This window comes from Populus nigra, chromosome 15 (genome assembly GCF_951802175.1).
Source record: "Populus nigra chromosome 15, ddPopNigr1.1, whole genome shotgun sequence".
NCBI classification, from domain to species: domain Eukaryota; kingdom Viridiplantae; phylum Streptophyta; class Magnoliopsida; order Malpighiales; family Salicaceae; genus Populus; species Populus nigra.
Window position 1 is genome coordinate 7,586,328 of NC_084866.1, and position 22,182 is coordinate 7,608,509.

The 22,182-nt window shown below is 33.7% G+C and overlaps 1 protein-coding gene across 3 annotated transcripts; it reads right to left on the bottom strand.

The window, feature by feature from the left end:
• Nucleotides 1-8,636: 8,636 nt before the first annotated feature.
• LOC133674802 (diacylglycerol O-acyltransferase 1-like) lies at nucleotides 8,637-20,462 on the bottom strand. Of its 3 annotated transcripts, XM_062096053.1 has the most exons (16): nucleotides 19,956-20,457; nucleotides 19,791-19,871; nucleotides 19,590-19,663; nucleotides 19,340-19,415; nucleotides 19,136-19,203; nucleotides 18,098-18,221; nucleotides 17,741-17,839; nucleotides 16,464-16,565; nucleotides 16,228-16,364; nucleotides 15,641-15,722; nucleotides 15,511-15,531; nucleotides 14,560-14,622; nucleotides 12,685-12,732; nucleotides 9,621-9,683; nucleotides 9,391-9,444; nucleotides 8,637-9,072 (listed from the first exon to the last, which is right to left on the bottom strand). In XM_062096053.1, exons 1-16 carry the CDS (start codon nucleotides 20,232-20,234, stop codon nucleotides 8,968-8,970), a joined length of 1,476 nt encoding a protein of 491 aa, XP_061952037.1. In that variant the 5' UTR covers nucleotides 20,235-20,457; the 3' UTR covers nucleotides 8,637-8,967. The 3 variants fall into 3 exon arrangements, with proteins under 3 accessions (XP_061952037.1, XP_061952038.1, XP_061952039.1); XM_062096054.1 differs by lacking the exons at nucleotides 8,637-9,072; nucleotides 9,391-9,444 and adding an exon at nucleotides 9,462-9,531 and having other exon boundaries at nucleotides 19,956-20,460; XM_062096055.1 differs by lacking the exons at nucleotides 8,637-9,072; nucleotides 9,391-9,444; nucleotides 9,621-9,683; nucleotides 12,685-12,732 and having other exon boundaries at nucleotides 14,612-14,700; nucleotides 19,956-20,462.
• Nucleotides 20,463-22,182: the final 1,720 nt, after the last annotated feature.

Here is a 22,182-nt window from a genome sequence, read left to right on the forward strand (position 1 = left end):
TGTGTAGAATCGCAAGAGATACTCATAAATGACCCGTTGTTCGAGAGAGTTTTCATTTGGCAAGGAGATGTTGATGGAGCGTATCAAATCAGCTGATAAATCAACTTCAATCATGACTCTAGCAAAGGATAGTCTGGACATGGGTTTAGTGTGATCATCACACCGTAGGGGATTACTAATAGCCTTGACAATCTTAAACAAGCAAGATGAAGACCAGTATTCCAGCGAGAGATTGGGGAAACGCACCCAAATCGGAGCAGAAGACATATTAGGCTTGCTAAAATAAAATAAAAAAGGTTGGCATAGGCTTTAATACCAGAGGCTTGCCCTGGACTGAATAAGGACCTTTATGCAGAACTTTAACCATGTCAGCTTCGGAAGAAAATCGAAAAACTAGCCATCAAAATCATGAAGGTTCAAAGTTACATTACATTTTCATATGCTGGCCATAAATTTACCTAGGACTGTATACCCAGGGGTCTTACCTATATTATACCCAATCAAACATAATTTCCATATATCACGGTTTTCACCAAAATCTTCTGCTGGAGAGCAAGGAGATGGCAGTGCGGACGACAAACCACTTACAGAACCACTTGAAACCCCACCAACAGGAGAACAGGTTTTAACAACATCACTATCCTCAACCAACAAGGGGGAAGATGAGCAAAAAGGTCCAGCCATTATAGCTGGCGAATCCTCAGGAACCCTTACCATAGAGAGACTCTTTTCAGGCCCTGAAACAGGAGAGAGATAAGGGTTATGGCTATGACTAAGGACTAGTCCTCCATACCCAACGGGAGCATTCACGTCCTACACGCCGTCATGAGGAGCCACCATTATGTCGCTATGCAAGGCAAGAGAGCCTAAGGTTCCAGCAAGCATAGCCCCACCTTTGTGGCCTATACAAGTGCATAATAAAGCTTTTCCACTATTGTATACTTAGATTCGTAATATGTGAACTTCTTACTTAGATAGTATACTGCCCTTTCTTTCATGTCATACTCATCTTGTTGCCCGAGTACACATCTCATCACTCTTTCAGGTGTTGTCAGATATAAAATCAGTGGTCTGTCAGGTACTGGTGGAACCAATAAAGGTGGATTTTACATATATCCTTTGATCTTATCAAAAGCCTCTTGGTATTCTTCATTCCATGCCCCAAGATTTTTATTTTGAAGGAGCTGAAAGATTGGTTCACAAGTCATCATTTGGGAGATAAATTGGGCAATGTAATTCAAACGACCTAAAAATCCTTTAACTTCTCTTTCGATCTTAGAAGACAGCATGTCTTGAATTGCCTTCACTTTATGAAGGTCTATTTCAATACCTTCACTACTTACCCCAAATCCAAGCAACTTGCCAGATTTTACCCCGAATGAGCACTTTGCATGATTCAGCTTCAGTTGATACCTTATTAACCTTTCAAATAGCTTTTTTAGAGTCTGACAATGGTCTTCCTTCTCTCTGGATTTGGTAATTATGTCATCCATATATACTTTAATTTCTTTATACATCATATCATGGAATAAAGTAACCATTGTCTTTTGATAAGTGGCCCCAACATTCTTTAACCCGAATTGCATCACTTTATACCAAAAGGTTCCTCGTGGTGTAATGAAAGTCATTTTATATTTATCTTCTTCGACCATCTTGATCTAGTTGTGCCTAGAGAAACCATCCATGAAGGAGTATGTTGAGCTTCATCTTGCATTGTCGACCAAGTTCTCCGTAGTTTTTGCTTCACAGGTATACTCCTTTCTTTCAACGGTGCTTTATGTACTACGATATCGGTATCCAGACCATGCATATCTGTGTAGGACCAAGCAAACACGTCAACATGCTCATGCAGTAATGAGATCAAATCCTCTCTTTCACTGGAAGTGATCTGAGTCCCTATTTTTAACTCTTTTTTCTCCTCTCATATGCCAACGTTAACTGTTTTTAACTTTTTTTTGTCGATTCTTGAAATTACTCTAATTGTTCTACTAATCTAGTGAATTCTTTCACATCATCCTTTTCCCATTCATTTTCTTTCATTGTAATTGTGTACTCATTAAAATTTGGCAATTCATTCTCAATTTTATGTGCTAGTGATTTTGTGGATGGTTCGCTTTCAGATTTTCTGAAAGCGAAAGGTGTAAATGCATGTTTCGTAAAAAAAAGATAGATAGAAATGGTGAAAAAGCATGATCTCATTGATAAAAGGAAAAGCTCAAACACAACAAAACCAAATTGTTGGCATCTTGAGCCAAGATTGCCAGCTTGGTATGAAAACATAAAAAAAAAAAAAACACAAAGCAAACATGAAACATTGTCATTTACTTTTTAAAAACTATAGGTGCTTCCTGAGTCACCCAATTTTGGAACTTTTTGCCATTTGACAGCTTTCATACGAAGGCCTTTACAGGTGTCTCGTCTACGGTATGGATAGTCAGTTGCAGTAGCAATTCTTCCTCTTCCGCCATTTTACTGTGACTTTTGACCTTGCGATCTTTCTTCAATGTGTTGATGCCTATAGTAGTCATGCCTTGGATAGGGACATCCATCGTGTCTTCCGAGCAGGCCACATAGGCAGCCTTAGGGAATGATAGATGGATCGGGGGAATGATAATCTTTTCTTCTTTAGTTCTCTCATTTCCAACCTAGCTAGTCTCTTTTATAGCCTGATATTGGCAACTCTCTTATAATCTTTATTATTAGGTTTAAAGCCTAAATCTTTGATTTGCAGTTTTTCATCTTATCGGGCTTATCCTTTCCGGATTTCCAGTGACAAGGTTGTACTGGAAAGGAAGTCTATGCCTTAAGAAATACTTAGTTGTCATCCTTTTGGCTTTAGAAATGACTGGCTTTCTTAGCATCGAATTTTTTGGAACCCATTTTATATTAACAATCTCAAATGCATGGAGATTCTCATCCTTGTTTTCTTTGGCCTCTATATAAGGTATTGCCATGTTCTGTACCATTGTCAGGGTCTCTTCAGCCTTAACTGTTACCAATGTTCCATTAACAATATACTTCAGATATTGATGTAAGGAGGAAGTCATGGTGCCAGTAGCATGTATCCAAAGCATTCCTAGTAATATGTTGTATAAAAGGTGAATGTCCATTACTTGTAAGGTTACTAGGAATGCTTGTTGGTTAATAAACAATTCTATTTTAATGGTCACTACCACCTGTCTTAGAGAACTGTCATATGCCCTGGTCATCATAGTACTTGGCAACATATGGGTTGGATCAACTAGTATTTCATCCAGTATATGTTTCGGGAGTATGTTCAAGGTTAAGCTATTATCCACCAATACCTTGCCAATGGTGCAATCTTGGCACCTTACTATGATGTATAGAGGTTTATTATGACCTCTAGCATCGAGCTCGTCTTCGGTGAAGTACAGGTAGTTGATTGCTTGGATTCTTCCAACCAAATGCTCTATGGTCTATTGGGTCATATCTTGAGAAATGTATGCCTCATTCAAAACTTTTTGCAGGGTGTTGCAGTAGGGCTCAAAACTTAGGATAAAAGACATGAGGAATATCCTGCCAGGGATTTTCTTCAGTTGTTCTACTACATTGTACTCATTATGCTTCATTAGATTTAGAAATTCACCAGCCTCCTCCTCACTTATTGGTTTGTTCACCTCTATACCTCTAATAGCTTTCATAACCTCTTTACCCTTAGCCTTTCATTACTTCTCCAATTCTTCAGGTGTGAAACACCTGCCACTCTGAGTTAATTCATCAATCTCAATTTGCAACAGTGGAGAGAAGCCTTTGTAATTATGAGACAATGCATTATAGTTTTTGTTATGGGTAAAGGCAAGCCTTGTCAAGACAAGTTTTGGTGGATTGCTTCTAGTGGGCTGGATTCTACACACTTCAGCTTTCCCTCCCTAGAAACTGATCATGCTAACAGCTTCATCTTATTCCTTCTCCTTTGTCTATAGAAGATCGAGAGTCATCACTTGCGTCACCTTCTGGTGAAACCCTTCACATTCTTTAATATTGTGTCTTATTGCTTCGTGAAACCTACAAAAATTATCTCATTTTCTTGCTACACTTTTTGCTGGCAAGTAACCGGCTTACATTAACATGTCGTATAACCTATCCATAGTCACCCTCAGAATTTGCTTCTTCTTCTCTCCATATTCTACTGCGTTCACTCCCCCACTACTAAAAGCATGATTAGGCAACAAGTTAGAATTGATGTTGGGTGTATCCTCAAAGGTTATCCACCCTACTTTGAATAACTACAAGAGCTTCCTCTTAAATGCTAAACAAGTATCAATGTTTATGGCTAAGATTTCTAGCATGGTATTCACAAGTTAGTTTTGTTTTATACCCAATTGGGAAAGGGGGTATAAGCGATGGAAAAGGAAAGGGGGCTAAATGATCTTTGGTTAGTAGTTTCGCATACATCTCTTTTAAGGGCATTGGTAAAGGTGGGAGTTATTCTTGGCTTTTTTGGTATTTTTTTTTGGGTTACTTTCGATTTGGTTTTCTAAAGGTTAGGTGGGCTGGCTTACTAGGAAAGACCTGGCGAAGTTGATATTGGGTATTTTGAGAGGTTGGGCTTGGTAGCTTTGGATGTGATAACTTTGGGCTTAGAAATCCTTCTTACTCTTATATCCTCCTTCTATATTGCTTATTTCGGCATCCTTCCTTCTCCCAACAAATCTTTTTTTCTCGGTGGGTTTCGATATTCTGTCAGCTCGTACCCCTTGCTCTATCCTTTTAGCGATAACAACAACATTATAAAAATGTTAAGCAAAGCTTCCCATCAGGTACTCATATAGTATGGAGATTTGAAAGCATTGGCAAATAGAGTCACCATTTCTTTCTCCAACAAAGACGATTGCAAATGCAATGCCTTGTTCTTCCATCTATAAGCATATTCCCTCACTATCTCCTTGTTGCCTTTCTCCATTACCATCAAACTCGTTTGATCTGCGAGATCACTCAATTTCTTAACCCTGGTATTATCTAAAGTCATATAAGAGCTTAGTGCGGAACTAGACAAGCTATCCTGGAAAAACTTGTCATTGTGTATGACCTCTGCCATTTTATTGCAATATGACCTTAGGTGTGTATTAAGGCATTCCAACCTTGTGCACTTAATGAACTTTAGCACCCTAAACATTTTGGGTACTACTACATTCGGTACCATATCTCAGTTGCTCTAATTGGGTCATAGACATCAAACCCCTTTACAGCCCTCAACCTTTCTTCCCAAGCAACCCACTTATATTGTCGGGGTGACCAGAAGTTTTAATCTCATAGGATTGTCCCATATTCAGGTCTATGTTGGTCGGCATTTAAGCGGGCATAGTTGGGTGAGCCATCAAAATGGTCATCATTCTTTGTGGCCTGGTAGCGGGATTTACCTCTAAATTTTATGGGTCGATGATAATTGGGGTTGCCAGTGGTACTAGTAGAGTCTATTACTGACTAGATGTCCCTTCCCCTGACTATACTCGTAGGAGTTGCTTGAGTAAACTAGTCATCCAAGCCATATTATTTTTTACATTGTCGAACTCTTTTTGGTAATGAGCCCCTTCTTTATTTTTCATCTTTTTACGAAGCCTTGTATTGTAGACCTTGGTAGGGGGGCCTATATTTTGAATGCATGTTTGGGCATATTCCAAGATTCATGAATACAAATGCACATAGATACGTAATTATGCATGATGATGCATGTTTGGATGTGGGTTACACAAATTTTCATATTGATATATGGCCGCCATATGAGTGAGATTTTCGATTCTTTTGTAACAATCGAGGAAATTTAACTTGAGCCGATGCTTAATAAATTTATACTCACCAGTACAATATATTGTTCAAAAGGTTGGGTCCAAGCCTTTTTTATTAATATTCAATGATAGCTTTTACATTCATTCATCATCATTTACAGGGGGGAAAGCAAAGCCTATATTTCCTATATCTCTAAGAAAAGCATCAGTCTCAGCTATACTTTGTTGATATCGATGAAGATCTCTCCCCACTTGCCGAGTATTGAGACAGATCCTTCTAGCGTAGACGGAAGCTCATTCAATCTGCTCGTCCATATTGCTTATCTTTTCTAAGAGCAACATATTGCTTCTATTCAGTTGATTGTTGTTGGTATCAATCATCTTATTGTGGTGTTCCAGCAGCCCATTCTTCTCCTCCTAATGTTTTGTCTTGATTTTTTATTTGTTGAGCTTTCTCTTCAACAGTTCGACCTTCTTAGTGTAGGAATTCTTAACAGCTTCTCCTTTTGCTTTTACTTCAGCTAGCTCACTCTCATGCATTACATGTTTCTTATACAACACTCGTAGATTAGCTCGTATGCTCGACAAGTGGTTTAACATGGTCATTCAATTAAGATTACCTCAAGCATTACCTCTTCATATTGTTCAATACAAGATTTAACGTAGTTCGACAATGTGTTTACATCTACAAGAGCGAGGAGCTTTTATTTTTTACTATGTCAAAATAAGGTTACATAGTATGTATTTATAGTAGACCTTAAACCTCCCAAGAAAACCTAACCATCAAAGAAATCCTAACCATCATTGTGGACTCTTGCATTCGTCTATAAACCACAAACTAAAACATAGTATAAACTAGTTGTAGGTTTCACACGTTGAAGTTGGAATTGTTTAACTTTTCTAAGACCATGTGGTTTAGATTTATTTTTTCTAGATAGGAATTTGTTTTTCTTAATTTGTATGACGTAAAATACTTTATGTTCTGGGGTTTATTTTTATTTTCTTTGTTGACAATTTTATTTTATTTTGAATTTATACAAAACATACAATAATATAATAACAAAAGGATAGGAGAAAAGGTGATAGTCAATATCATGAGCAAAAATATAAACAAAATAACTAGGATTGAAAATATAGAAGAAAAAAACGTGTAGATGCTTCGATTTCTATTTATTTATGATAGATATACATCAAAAGATAGTTATTCAATCATTATAAATCTAAACTAATATTTATTATTTAATTATACATTATCCACCTTGCTTTTTCAAATATATATTCACCATGTAATTTATATTTATCAACACATATTGCATTCATCTTGCAAGTTAATTTTCAAGCGTGCTAGAGAATAATATAAATCATATCCTGAGACCTCACCTAATAGCTTAAGCTTTTGGGTTGAAATGGTTCTTTGACATGGTATCAGAGTCTTGATGACCAAGTGGTCTCAAGTTCGAATCTCACCATCCCCATTTATTTGATAAAAAATTAAGCACAAGGTAATGTGGGCATGTACAAGTTTCAAGCTCAAAGGGCTTTCACTTGAGGGGGTATGTTAGAGAATAATATAAATCATATCCTGGGACCTCACCTAATAGCTTAAACTTTTGGGTTGAGATGGTTCTTTGACAAAGCGTTGCGTATTTTTTCTTCCTAGTTTTCAATTAGTATAATTACTCAGATGACTTTACAAGAAATAGTTTGATTTTTCACAATACACTATGGATAGTGTAATGGAACATTTTTTTTTCTCAATATAAAAAAGGATACAGGCATTACTAACGTTGTTTTTACCATTAAAAAACATTATTGGTAAACTAAAAAGTTTATACGAGTATTTAATAAAATGAATCAAAAATTATAAGTAAAAAATAAATAATAATAAATATGTTGATTTTAATCAAAGATTGAGTCAGGAAATTAAGACAGATTTTATTTATAAAAAAACAAAAAAAAGTTAAATATTTATTTCAATTGAAAATTGAATTCCAAAAGTTTTAATTGATTTGAATCAATAAAATTTTATTTTATTTTTTCAAATTGAGTATTAACTCAATGTTGAAACTTATTCTTAATATCAAGAGATCTATATAAAGCCAAGTGAAACAAGACTTTAAATTCAATCTCAACTAAACTTAATGTGAAGTATCAAATTAAGGGAAAAATTAAATGAAAAAATATTTAAAAAAAAACATTACGGATAACTATTGCAACCATAATGGATTGTGTCTTTCTTCTATGTTGCATATTTATCATTTTTTTATTTGATATTTTGTTCATCTGGCATTGTCTCTTATATTCATTGTTTCAAACACCATTTTATGATTTACTAAGTATTAATTTGACAAAACTAATCTACAATGATTATTAAATGAGAAGCAAAAGATCTAATCAAAAAAGAAAACAATGGATGCTAACAAAAAAAAAGTTTGACTTATTTTGCATTTCCATCAAAAAATTTTAATATTTCTTTCATTTCACTTTGCATCATATATTTATGATTTCAAATACCATTTTATAATTTATCAAATATCAATTTTACAAAACTAAACTATAATTACTAAATAAAAAGAAAAAAAGAACCCGCGCACAAAAAAAAAATGAATGAAAAAACAATTAATTCAATTTTGTGAAACCAAACTATCAAATGAACAACAAAAGTATCCAATCAAAAAAGATAGTGGAATAGAGAAGTACTAGTAACATTTATTTCCTGTACTTGTGTAAAAATAAATTTAAAAAAATATTATTTTAACATATCACTAAATAAAAAATACTTTGAAGTATAACCACTACCACACTTTTAAATACCCTCTTAGCACATAAGAAATGGAGAAGCACCTGTACCATTTATAGGTAATTGCTATGATGAATAATAACTGGGAAGGCAAGAAATTTTCTTCTTTTTTTATTTCCTTTTGAAGCAAAAGATGGAACAAGAAACATTTACAATTTTCTGGAAATGATTAACCAACACAACAGATCCACTGTTGCATTGGCATTTTAATTGCCAGTGCTTGTACTTCCAAAATTGCTTGCACATCAATTAAGATACATAAAAATAAAAGTCCTGAAGAGACCATCTCTCGACTCAACAAAATCGAGTCAATTTCTCCTGCAGAATACATAAGAAAAGGCACACCTAATGCCTGCTCTCCTATCATAACCGTGCATTTTGTTCATCTTGACGATCTCTACCATACCGCATTTGTCATCTTCATTCAGTTTTCCCTTTCCGATTCATCAAGTCATGGTAATATAGAAGCACACACATAGGTTGACCAAGAATGCTGAAAAATAACCAGAAGATCATATTGCCCACCTGTCATGAAACGAGTAATATTCTGTCATGGACTAGAAGACTAGAATAGATTACTGAACAATTAATTATTGGAGTTCGCTTTTTCTTTTACTCCATGGCAATATACTACCAACTCGGTTCATGAAGGATGCCAGCGAGAACCTCAAATAGATTTTAAGATAGAATATAGCAGAATTGGTTATCTGCTATATCAAATGTTCCAGATTTTAACCTGTTTCCCTTTCCATATGGATGATTGTTTCATGGAACTTTGACGCTGACAAGATAAATGCGCACTAAAATATGCTTTCTATTAATGAGATGAAAAAATAGACATACCATTGAGCTTTTGAACTTATTTTGAAGGAATTTTGTGATCACCACTAAGGGAACCTGATCCAAACGAGCAAAAGGAAACCATGTCTTCCATTAGGTAATCCAGCACACTTCAGATGATTACTTTTCTGTCTTCCTTTTCTTCTTTTAAGGGGTGGGGAGCAAGCAGATAACTGATTTTAAAACAGTCAGATAAACACACTTCTGGCAGTCAGTAGTCAGAACTATCTTACCTGAAACATAATTCCAATAAATGCCCAGAGCTTGAACATGTGGCAAGGAACAGCAATACACAACTGCATAGTTAATAACAAATGCCACATAAGTACATCAGTGTAACTGAAATTATTATATGACCCAAAGGTGCACCATTTCAAGATTCTACAGCAAGCAATTACTATAAAAGCTGAGGTATTAATCTATCGCTAAATTGGAATCACTACATTCCTCAGCGAGACATATCAGGTATGAGTACATCTGCCTCAACAAAGTTCTTATCCCAATCAAGTTGGATCCACTACATGAATATATTTCCCACCTTGACTGCAGCTATATTTTCTATGAAATGTTAAGGTAACAGTTGAACCCACGTCAGTAGCATTAATTGCAATAGGAACCATCTTTCATCACCAGCAAATTTAACATTTTACAGCACAACAAAGGAATATAGCCTACACTTGTTTATTTCAAAGCGACAAGTTTTTAAAATTATTTCTGATAATTTTCTCCTTCCATTTCCTATAATTTTGATTCCAATAAAACACCATCACATAAGTGTCAACCCTGCCAGCTACTGATAAAATATGGGAACAAGAAAGTTTACTTAAGTGCGTTTAGAGTTCTATTATTATTTAGATAGAATTTTAGGACTTTGTTATTATTTTTATTAAAAGATAATATTTTATCAGGATTTTAATTTCCTACTTACTTTAGGACAATCGGTTTCTTTGCTTCTACTGTCATACATCAGTTATTCTGTAATTTGTTCACATTTCGTTTTATCTCTTCCCTATTTGAACCTACCATTATTTGTACCACTGAGATAACATAAAGCAAATTCCAGACACTGTATAGTTCACATATGAAGACAGATCTTTTCATCATGTTGTCACAATCCTCGTGCAATTTATCACTCAAGTCAAGTTCATCTCTTCCCTATTTGAACCTAACATAAAGCAAATTCCAGACACTGTATAGTTCACATATGAAGACAGATCTTTTCATCATGTTGTCACAATCCTCGTGCAATTTGTCACTCATGTCAAGTTCATCTCGTTCAAAGTTGAACTTTCAATAGTTGCAGTTAACCCAAATAAGTTTAACATAAAATCACTCTAGCCATCAAGACTGAAAAGAAAAGGAGTGATGAATCCCTAAACACAATCCTTGGTTTCACATCAGGTGTGAATAGGGAAGAACAGATGCTTCAATATGCCTCATGTATCGCAACAAGTATAGTATTCAATACTAAAATTGTTCCGGTACTCCCAATTCATGTCAGATACTTGCCAAATCCAAAATCAATGAACACTAAATATCACGGTAAATTACGTTAATCACCTTCTGGTTTGAGTGTGGTAACACTTTGCACTCTAATTTCCCATATATTACATTTTACTCCTTCATCAAACGATGTTAGTGATTTTGTTCGTGGAAATCTAAATCGAAAAAAGTAGCCTGATACAAAAAAAATTTCACATGTTGCAGCAAAGCATTTCACCCAAAAATTTCCCGACACAATCTCCCTCTCTGAACCATCTTGTTTCTCTCTTCAATATCAGAGAAGCAAACAAACCTAAACCTAACCCAAATTAAATGAGAATCCGAGTAAAATTGAAACCAAAATTATCAATCAAATGTGCAGAAGATCCTTTCGAAGATTTGACTGAGATTGAAATCAGAAAAAGAGCAGAAAAAAATCGGTGAGAGAAAGCCTAACCCTAATCAATTTTTTTCCTTTGAAAATCCAAATGACATTACAGTTACTTGTGTTTAATCTCATGTATTTTGAATTTAGGACAAACCCCCTATTATTTTTTGTTTTATAGTTTTTCAAATCCCTAAGAGAAACCTTAATTTTAATGTCACCCCTAGTTTGAATGAAAATCTCTCCTCCATCTCGATGGTTTTTATTTCACAAATCAATAAAGGTTTTCAAGTTTTCTGGTGTCAAATTTGAGCTCTAGAATTGAATAAGGAATCCTAAGAGGTAAATTTGACAGATATGGTCATATAATATCTACTAGAAGTAGTTTCAATTCATTGTATTTAATTTCCATGTATCATTCATACTTCAGTCCTCCGTAGCTCATTCAAGCATCTTCTTGACTTGCATGAAACATTGCTCCTTTGTTTTCTTGTGCAAATGTATTGGGAGTTTCTGCCAATTCAATGCTTTTATGATGACAAAGGGAATGGGATTCAACCATTCTTCTTATGATGCAAAAGTTCTTACATGTAAAAGGAGGACTCAAGGTATGTTCAATTGTTCACGGGTGTGCTTTAGTTCTAGGAAATTTAGTTTCAATGAAAAGATTTTTTTCAGTGCCGCTAATCATCAATTCTATTAAAAATAATTGAGGCTTTTCTTTTTATGTGCTTGCTCGTGTGATAAAAGGCAGAACGATTTTTTTGAATAAATGCAGAGAATAGTCAAGAAGAATATGACACAGAACAGCTAAAAAATGGTATTGTGCTTCATGGATTGCTTGTTGGCTGTTGGTTGCAAAAAGGGGAGGAATTGAAGATAGCAGATTACAAAGAGTTGAGCAAGTTTACTGATTTACAAGCACCATGCAATAGTTAAAAAACAAAAAGCTTCCAGATAGCTATAGTTTGCTTCTATCAACCCACAAAGCTTCCAATTTATTTTTTTTAATGGATAATAATTGATGAATCTTGTAAAATAAAATGACAAATGCGAAATGCTATCTTAACTGTCATTATTGGTATTATTCAAAGAAATTAATTTTTCTCATATTTAAAATATATTTTTATTTAATTTGAATAATTATTTAGAATAAATATGAGAAAGTACATTATAAAATTATTTTTTAATGAAAGTATCCATAACCTATCATATCCTAAAATTCCAGAAATTTGAAGTAATAAAGTATTAGTATCATATCATATATACATATCATGGTTGATGCTTCCTAGAAATGATACTCTTCTATAACCAAAAAATAAATATACGAGAATTCAATTCTCTATGCAACCACACCACCAACTATGAGATAAATTAGTTAAAAGGAAAAGTCATCAAATAACAAAAATAAAATATCAAACCAATAATACCTCATGAAATACAGCTGAGACAAAGAAGGCAATAAGTAAGGCTGCCCACTGCAATGATAATGGGAAACAAAAAAGGATAATTGTGAGTAGCAGCCAATAGAGCATCGCAAATAGAGATTTTGGCTAACAGTATATAGAATCACATGGAAACGCTTAGTTAATAACAAGCAGCCCTTCAATAACGTGCCACAAGAGTGGCCTACACTGTTATTCAAATATAAACATGCAAAAATGACTCACAATAATGGCCATATGTTAAAGCCATTAAAAAGAAAAGCAAGCTTGCATCATGTAATGTCAATGTCATTAAAAAGAAAATAAACTGTTGCAGACTACAATGGCTCGTAAGTTACAAAAGTATCAAAAGAAAATAAACTGCACAGATGTATCCACATCATTGATGGATATCATCAAAGTTACAAAACTACAAATAAAATCCAGATATTCAAGTATCATGGTTGGGAGACATTGTTTATGTACTCGTATGATCATAGATGATGAAGGGTAGCTCAAACCATTGAGAGATTGGGTTTTAGCTTATGTTTTGGTTTAATTTATTTGAACTTTTAATTGAGATATATTAATTAGACTTTATTTATTGGGCTTGATTTAATTACTGTTGGGTATTTTATTTATTGGGCTATAAACCTAATTGTTTGTTCTAGTTAGAGTTTTAGTATTTATTTATATCCTAATTTTCTAAACGTTAGACAGTTGTTGATGAATTGAATAAAAATTGCAAAGTTGCAGTTTTTTTCAACCCCCATTCTTTCTCTTCTTCAGCATTTTCTTCTCTTTCTTTGGCTTCTTCTTCTTAGCTCCCTTTTTTTTTTCTTCTCTACTGAGCTTTTTAATTCATCTTCAAATCTCTTTTGTGCATCACATCAATCCTAGATACATTTACATAAGATGGACCTCCTCTAGAAGAATCAAGGTAACTTATAGGTCCTTGACTTGAAACTTAGACATCACCTTGAAGCGCCAAGGTATGTAGTGGAGATGGAAAATTTTTCATTTGAACTCGGAAGAGATGTTTAAAAGGAAGGGAAAAAAAAATGGGTAGATATGGAGCCACAACACAAAAGTCTTGAATTGCAAAGTTCAGGTTGGAGTTCATGCACAAAGTTATGCTCTTGGAGCAGTACAGAACAGAATTCGAGAAACCTGAAAGCACTAGACCTAAGTATAAGAATATAGACCTGAAGCACAAAAGAACCAACTTAAAGCACAATGACAAAGGTAGGAATAGCAATTTTCCCTATCCATCGAGCACCTGACTAATCCATAACTGATTATCACACCTATAGCATATGGGAATGATATGGGGTTCAAACCATCAAGGTATGAAACAGGTATATGAGAACCTGGGTGCCGATACCCAAACCCGTTGATATAACCATGTTTGGTTGTCCAGTTTTTATATGATATTTTTCTAAGTTGAAGTACTACTTTACATTTATGTGTGTGAGAGATTTTTTAGATAAAATAAAGATAAGGAAAATGTGATAAACATTAGGATAACCCCCTTCATATTCTGTGCATCATCTTTCTCCCAAAAGCTATGGTCAACAATTATCATAATTAGAGGTTTAAAGTTTCTATATTTGTTATTCTGACCTATTTTTTTCCTTTTGGAATAGCAGAAAGAATAAAAAGAATGTTGGAAAGAAGGTTCAATAAAGAAAGAATTGCAAGATAAACCAAATTGTAACATGTCTTGCAATCCATGGGTCACTTTATAACATCATCAAACATGAAATGGAAAATTATTATGACATATGCAGAGAAACAAATGCAGAAAAAAAAAAGAAATTTTTATTTACTTTCTAACAAATAAAGTATTGGTTACAGTCCACAGAGAGAAAGGGAAGTTACCTTTGGTATTTTATTCCGTAAACATGGAAAATAGATATGGCGAACCATCCACTTATGAACTGGCTGTAAAAAATGAGGATTCAATTAGAGATATGCTTGGCCAGCCAGACTGTGTGTTTGCTTCTGTAAGCAGCACATCTTCTGTTCATTATCATAACTACAGTGTTACAATAAGAATTGATCACCAAGGTCTTGCTGACAACTGCAGCAACAAAAAAAATATTTCCTCCAACACGGATTAAAGATTAAATAGATTGAAGACTTTCAATCTAATATCTTTATTATGACACAACTTCCATTCGTATATAACTCTAATAGACATCCCTTGTTGTTCAGTCATAGCGTTAACTCACAACTAAATTCAAAAGGCACATGGTAACCATGGCCCAGAATCAAATAAATAGATATAGCATCTTTTCCCCCTTCATGATCTAATAGCCAACTACGCAACTACAAAAAAATAATTCATATAGATATTTTCCAATTCCATAGCTCCTTCACATTTTACATTTTCTCTTTTAAAATGGAAATAACATTTTTCCTCTCAAGGCTCCTGAATTAATTAAAAAGTTACGGTAACTTCTAAGGTAGTATGTGTAAGAGTTCCACACCATTCATGTTATATATCTAAAACAAGAATAAATTTTGGTACACATAACTGCTAAAACACAACATTTCGTGCTTGACCATATAGATCCATAACATAGATTCAGCCAGTATGTTTGCCCAAAAGTTTATTATGAAAAATGGATAACAAAGAAAAGAAAGTCATTTTCAGTGCACAATAAGCACTGGAAAATATTTTTATCCTCATTTTCCACGGTCATAAAATTTCATTTTCCTGGAATTAATTTTCCATGAAATTATTCATTTTACAAAAGAAATTCATTACCAGTAAACACGTCCCCATAATCTGATATAAATTAAAGAGTTTGAAGTATAGAAACGTACCATATTCCACATTCTCCAGTACTGATCAAAGCCACAATTCCAGAAACACATTTGAAATGTAAAGAAAATAAGCAAAGGATTGTTGATAGATACAACATGAAGAAAAAACTTCCAGAAAAGGAGTTCTTACCTCTTCAACAGTTCTCGCATTCCACCAATCCTTGTAGAACTCCCGATCACCAAAGCGAAGGAGCTCAGCAAGTATATTTAACCTACAAATGCAAAACAGTATTTAACTAAAACCAAAGAGATGAACCTGGTCCTAAAGTTCACCCTTTATGAGATGGAAGAAATCTAGCATAAATTTCCAGAAATGTGCCAAACTTCAGAAATCATGCTAGGAAATAAAAATTATGCATTAAACAAACTAATAAGAAACTTTCAAAAAATTGCTCTTATTACAAAGGAATCTGCAAACAGTTAAAAATTTAAGTTGTTACTTGTTAGGAGAAAAATTTATAATAGAAATATTTTGAAGGGAACGTAGTTCAGGGTTGCTGAAGTAAATTTGTCCAATATAACTACAACTACAATCCAGAGAACCAAAAGAAGCCACAAATTGCACTGAAGCCATCAAGGTGAACTCACTACAGCTATAACAAGAAGCTTTGTGGTACTAATAAAATAATTAGATAGCATTTTTGGCAATTAATATAATTTTTACAACAAAGGGGAAAATATCCATGAATATAGAAAAGAAAAAAAAAGTTCACTCACCACAAGTGGAAAAAGCAGTAGAACATGCAGAGCCAAACATATAAATTAGGAACCGAGAGCTTCAAGACCCTCTCAATGGCATACAAGAGATTTCCTTTCAAAGGGTGCTGCGAGTTCTGAACAATAGGATTGATATACTGCAGAATTACACCCACCAAAATTGTCATGAATGCATGCCTTTATTTCATAAAAGACAAGAGCATATAGAACTAGTTTAAATGTGAAGTTCTACTTACTTGTTCTATGATAAATCCCATGAATCCAGTAAATATTATTAACTTGACAAATTGTCGAACCACCCAACCCTTTCGAACAGATGCAGAGCGAGGATAGCTTGACTGCAATGACAATGCATGGAGGGCGAAAATATGAGAACCCAAAAACAAGGACAAGATATAGCAACCACATGCTAGAGAAAGAAGTCCTATTTATAAGCTATAGCCACACAAACACAATGCAAAAGCTATATATAAGTTCGGGCCATGAAACAGAGCATTACCAGAAGCAAGGCCCATACATTAACACTAGTCTTAAAGAAATTAATGACCACATAAAAAGCTAGATTCTATTTTAAATGTTAGTAATTTTGGTTGATTATAACAGAGCAAATTTTGAGGATCTTTACCCACTATCTTTTATCCAGAGATGGAATAGAATTGTTCTTTATGTAAAGCTGATCTTTCTAGAAGTTTCCTTAGCTGATATTCCAAGGGACTGGTGAGCCATCATTATTACCTCTTGGCTTTCTTTCTAGGACATTCTCTAACTTGCTTTATCATACATTCATACTCTTAGTTTCTGACAATTCTCTCTATAAAAAGTAACTTGCCATGAGAACATAATAACTTAATAGTAGAATAGAAGTTTAAGTATACTTAATCATGCCTCCTCATCATTTGTATCTGCAAATATGTTCCCAACATAACAGCACAAGATTAACATAAGAAGGATGGTTGCAATATTTAGTGCATCTACAGCAAGGTCTTTAAACCCAAACTCCTGAAACTGGGAAAAAAAACGCAAACAAAAATAACCATAAATGCATCTGAAAACAAAGCTTCTTGGATGCACCCTAAAATCTTAAAAACTGATGAAAATGAGACATCCAATGGCCATGCAAGGCAACGAGGACATTCAAAACACAGTCAATCCTATACAACAGAGATAACATAAAAATATTTTCAGCAGGTTGAGGAAATGTAGAAATATCGCACAATTCAGGGTTAAAAACTACTCTGCACCAATCGTTCCATATACAGGATAATAAACCCAATTGTTATAGCAAAGTCTTCTCATTGCATTTATGCAGGGAGACATTCCTCCATATATGTCCTAGTTCCTTTTCTTTTATTCTCTTGTAACAAGAAAAAAGGTCTTATTATTGCCATGTATCCTCCAGAATAGTTCAAATTGAATATCATGAGGTAATACAAGATGAGCAAATAAGAGTTGATAAAAATCTAATAATGTAAACAGCAATCGGAATATTTGTGGAAGAAACAAGACTCATTACCTGGTAACATAATGTGGGAGCCACCATGAAGTAGACCAAACTCTTAAAGTTAGCATCATAAGAATTATCTGCATTCGAAGAAATTGATGGGGTATTTTCCTGAAATCAAACAGGACCTCAGTGAATAATGGCTGGGAGGAACCGATTGATTAACTTAGATAAAGTGAGAAATATTTAATGTGTGGTGATAGTGGAAGAAAAAAACAAAGATATAAAGTGATGATAACACATCTGCTAGTTACTTCCAGTACATTTTCTCAATTCTTCAATTTGTAATCTTATATAGGAGACAATACAATAGCTTTCAAGTGAAAATCCTGGTAAAGAAACCTGCTAAGCTTTTTCAGGTATATTTACCTTATTAATTGACTTGGCAATTGCTCTCATATCAGAGCTTGTATGTGCAAAAGATACCAATTTCAACCACACAATGCAAGCAAAAAGCATCAATGTGCCACCAGATAGTAAAGCAGAATCACACCTGCACAATTTAGCCAAAGACTACTTGAGTGTCTTTGTTAACATCTAACGAGTAAGAATGATAATGCCCTACAAGAACAAAGTTATTAAGACATTTGGCTTATCAGTTCCACTTTGAGAGGAAAAAAAGGCGTCAAAGAACTCATCGTGTTATGCTTGCACAATAAATTACCCCGACAATAGTTCTGGCATTCTAAAGTTTGCATAGAGAGGGCTCAACGAAATGGAACTGCATAATTTACAAACTTGAAAAAATTCTGATGCTTGAGGGTTTATTTTCCACCAATCTCTTATATCATTAATCAGAGAACTAAAATATCTAGTATCAATTGCTAAGAAGATGATGTGAAGAATCAAAAGTGAACTTAGCACCTTCAGTTAGATAAACCCACCCCTGTGCTTGTGCAATTTAAAATGCATTTTTTTTCTCTTGTCTATAAAAACCTTGACTATTTTAATGCTCTATTGTTATCAGTTGTTCTGTATTATTTTTCAGATCAGGTGTTTCACAATACTATACAATAATCTGTGCAAAATGCAAGTCATGAGCCAGCTATCAATATCTTTCAATCCTCGGCGTGTGTTTCCAACAATAGTGTGTCCTTTTGCATTCTTCTTTGATATGACAACCAAATTCTTTCAAAGCTAGCTATGCTAAACCTCAAGATTCTTAAAGAAATCTTCCTAAACATGAACTCAACCTTTTTAGAATATCTAATTTTCAAGAGGGATGCAATTTTGTGGTGGAGTACTATTTTTCATTCTTATGAAACCATGGCAAATATGCAAATCCTTTGGGCCACATATAGGCCATTAAGTTCCAATTGTGATAAATTAACAGTTGCTCATCACTTAATTTTTCAGTACATAACAAAAAAGAATATGGAAAAGCAAATGAATAAATAAAATAAAAACCTGAGAATTACTAAAACTGGATACAAAAGTGATGCTGTGGTGATGATTATATGAAGGAAAACAACAACCTGCAATTTTAAACTTAAAGTTAGCTTCAAACCAAATCAGGCTACACAATGGATTGCGTGTTATTTATTTGAGGAATTATAATAAGCCAGCTCTATTAATGGCAACGTGCAAAATAATCAGACTTCCAGCACTTACAAGTTCAGATATACAATTTCGATATGCCAACTTCTCAACGAGATAGGCCGCGAGAGGGAATGCTGGAAGACTAAGACTGTAATAATAGCAATAATGAGAGAGACACTTCTTGTGAAAAGGGAAAGAATCCCATTCGATTTCTAAAAGGGATTACAAATCCTTAACATATGAAGAAATTCGGGGTCAAAACCAAAAAAAAAAAAAAAAAACAATCTTCATCAATCAAATAGAATAAAAAGGGAGAAATTACCAGCACATAAACAGGGGCCAGTCTCTTAATGATTTTGAACTAAACCAAAATCCTGAATTGATTAACCAGCCGTACTGCACAAAAAAAATAAGCCCTTAACATTATAAATTACAGAGAACACGCCTGTATCACCTCTCCCACCTAAAAACAAAACAAAACAAAACATGAATGTTCACACGGAAAAAAGGGGAAAAGAACAACCTTGATTAAATTTTCAATGATAAGCCTGCTGTTTACAGCCACAAGCACTACTATACAGAGATTGAAGAGACCTGCATGACTCTGCAGCCACAAAATTGTAGTAAAGACAAAATCTATCCATCCATAAAATGCAAATTAAGAAGAAGAAAGAAAAACAATCCATACTTGTTTAAAAATAGCATCAGAACTAAGAGGACTCTCTCTAACACCACTATGAGCGGGCATTGATGGCCGATAATTGAATTTCATCTCTGATTGATTCTCGACCTTAACCTTATCGCATGCTTTACCACTACTTTTCAAACCCTCCGATCCCATCATTTCCGTCGAAGCCGAGTCCATGACTGTAGACCTCCGTCGAATAGAGAAGTTGAGATCTGACGTCGAGGAAGATGTACTTTCCATTGCCGCTATACGATTCTCCGGTGACTCTGACTCCGCCATGATTTAAATATGTTAAAAAAAATCAACTGCAGTGCAGGGGATTTAGTGAAAAATTATAGCGTATTTTCTTGTTTAATACGGGTATTTTTTTATTATTAAAAAAGAAAAGAAAAGAAAGAAACGTTCATGGAAATTGGAATATTTATTTATTCATTCATTCATTCATTCATTGTCGGTTTTGGGGTGATAAGGTACGGTGATTATGCAAAGAGGGTGAGGAGTCCACAGGAAACCGGTTTTAGAGTTAGTGGCGTTGCAATTTTTTACATTTTTTATTCATTTGTCGCACTTGGGCGGTCCAGTGGTTCATGACAAGGTTGTCAATTCTGTTCTATTTTATTTGAAATGGCCGAAACATTCCATATCAATTCAAAAAACAGAACAAAACAGAATAAATTTCATCTCATTTGAAATCTCGGTCCGTTCCGGATTTTTCTGTTAAATTCCACCCGGAACGTTCCTGTTTCATTTCACACGTTCCGTTCCGTTTTTGAAAAGCCATTGAATCAAATTTAATTAATTAAATCACCCAATTATAAAAAGTTCTTTTTCATTACAATTTCCAACAACAATGATATTAATAATAATATTGAAAATTATTATTACTATTTTCATTAACAATGATATTAATTTTTTAAAATTAGATTTATCACTAATATATATGGTTTATATTCATGTTGTTTTTTTCATGTTTATACTTTGTAGGAATTTGAGCAAAACAAAGAATGATTTAGATTCCATTAGCCTTGATAACATTAACCTAACTTTATATTTAAAATATTTGTGTTAAAACATTTTACTTTCATAATATTTTGATATTTTGTTTAAGTTGAATTACTTTAAGTTAAAGATCTATTTAATTTTGACTATTTAGAAATATTTTAAATTTTAAAATTATATTTGTTTGGCATTATGTTTGTATTGCATAATTTATAATTAATTTATTTTGAAATTGAATTATATTTGTTGAATATATATATATATATATATATATATATATATATAAACAGTACAATCCTGAAACAGCACGCTGAAATACTCTAAAACTAAAACATTTCATTTTAATTAAAAAAATAAAATATTTATCAAAACAGAATTCACAACATGGAGATGGGAGTGTTTGTTTCACAGGGAGAGAGGAACCGCCACGCAGGCAAGGACAAGGAAAAGGTCTCAGTCAACTCTTCAAATATGTGCCCTTTTTTCCTTCATGTTCATGGTTCACGGACGCGTGCATTTATTGCCCTGTAGATTTTTGGGACCTCCAATAATTGGAATAAAATCTGTGGGTCGAGGTGGTGGCTTTCCTTTTCCTTTTCCTTTTCTTTTTCTTTTTCTTTTTTCTTTTTAATATCTTGTGAATACGACCGTTCCTCCTTTATTTGACCTTATCTACTTTTATGCAAGGATGTCAAATTTCATTCCGTTTCTAACACGTAGTATATCTGTTACAGTTTAAAAAATAGAATAAATTAGGATAGATTTTATCTTGTTAGAACATTTTGGTTCCATTCTGACCGTTTTATTCTGGTCAAATAGTTTTTTTATTATTATTATAATATTATCTCATTTTAATTATCAATTATATATTTTAATTTGATTGCTAGATTGAGTTAAAATATTACAATTCTGCTTACATATTTTTATATTTCTTGTTAAAAGTTTAGGGCAATCAGAGTTTAGAAAGGTCTTACGAGACTCCGATGATATTTTCGTAATTTTATTCAAATTTATAATTTTATTTAAAAATATCATTTTATTGTGTTTATTTTTTAGATTGAATTTTTCTCAATTTCATCATTCAACAATGAATTTATTAATAATTGAACTTCATAATTTGTTTTGATTTGATTTATTTGAGGTTATCATGGTCTCATGACTCGGCTCACGGATTTTAAAGGTTAACCCGATTGACCTGAGTCGATACAATATATTGTCGCCTTAATTT

Bases quoted from the DNA above. Each gene is read 5' to 3' on its own strand.
- LOC133674802 (XM_062096053.1), bottom strand. From the start codon at position 20,234: ATGGCGGAGTCAGAGTCACCGGAGAATCGTATAGCGGCAATGGAAAGT. The intron at 16,566-17,740 runs GTAATGAGTCTT...TTGTCATTGCAG, and splicing joins CTCCCACATTATGTTACCAG to TCAAGCTATCCTCGCTCTGC. The intron at 12,733-14,559 runs GTAACTTCCCTT...TTATCATTGCAG, and splicing joins TACGGAATAAAATACCAAAG to TGGGCAGCCTTACTTATTGC.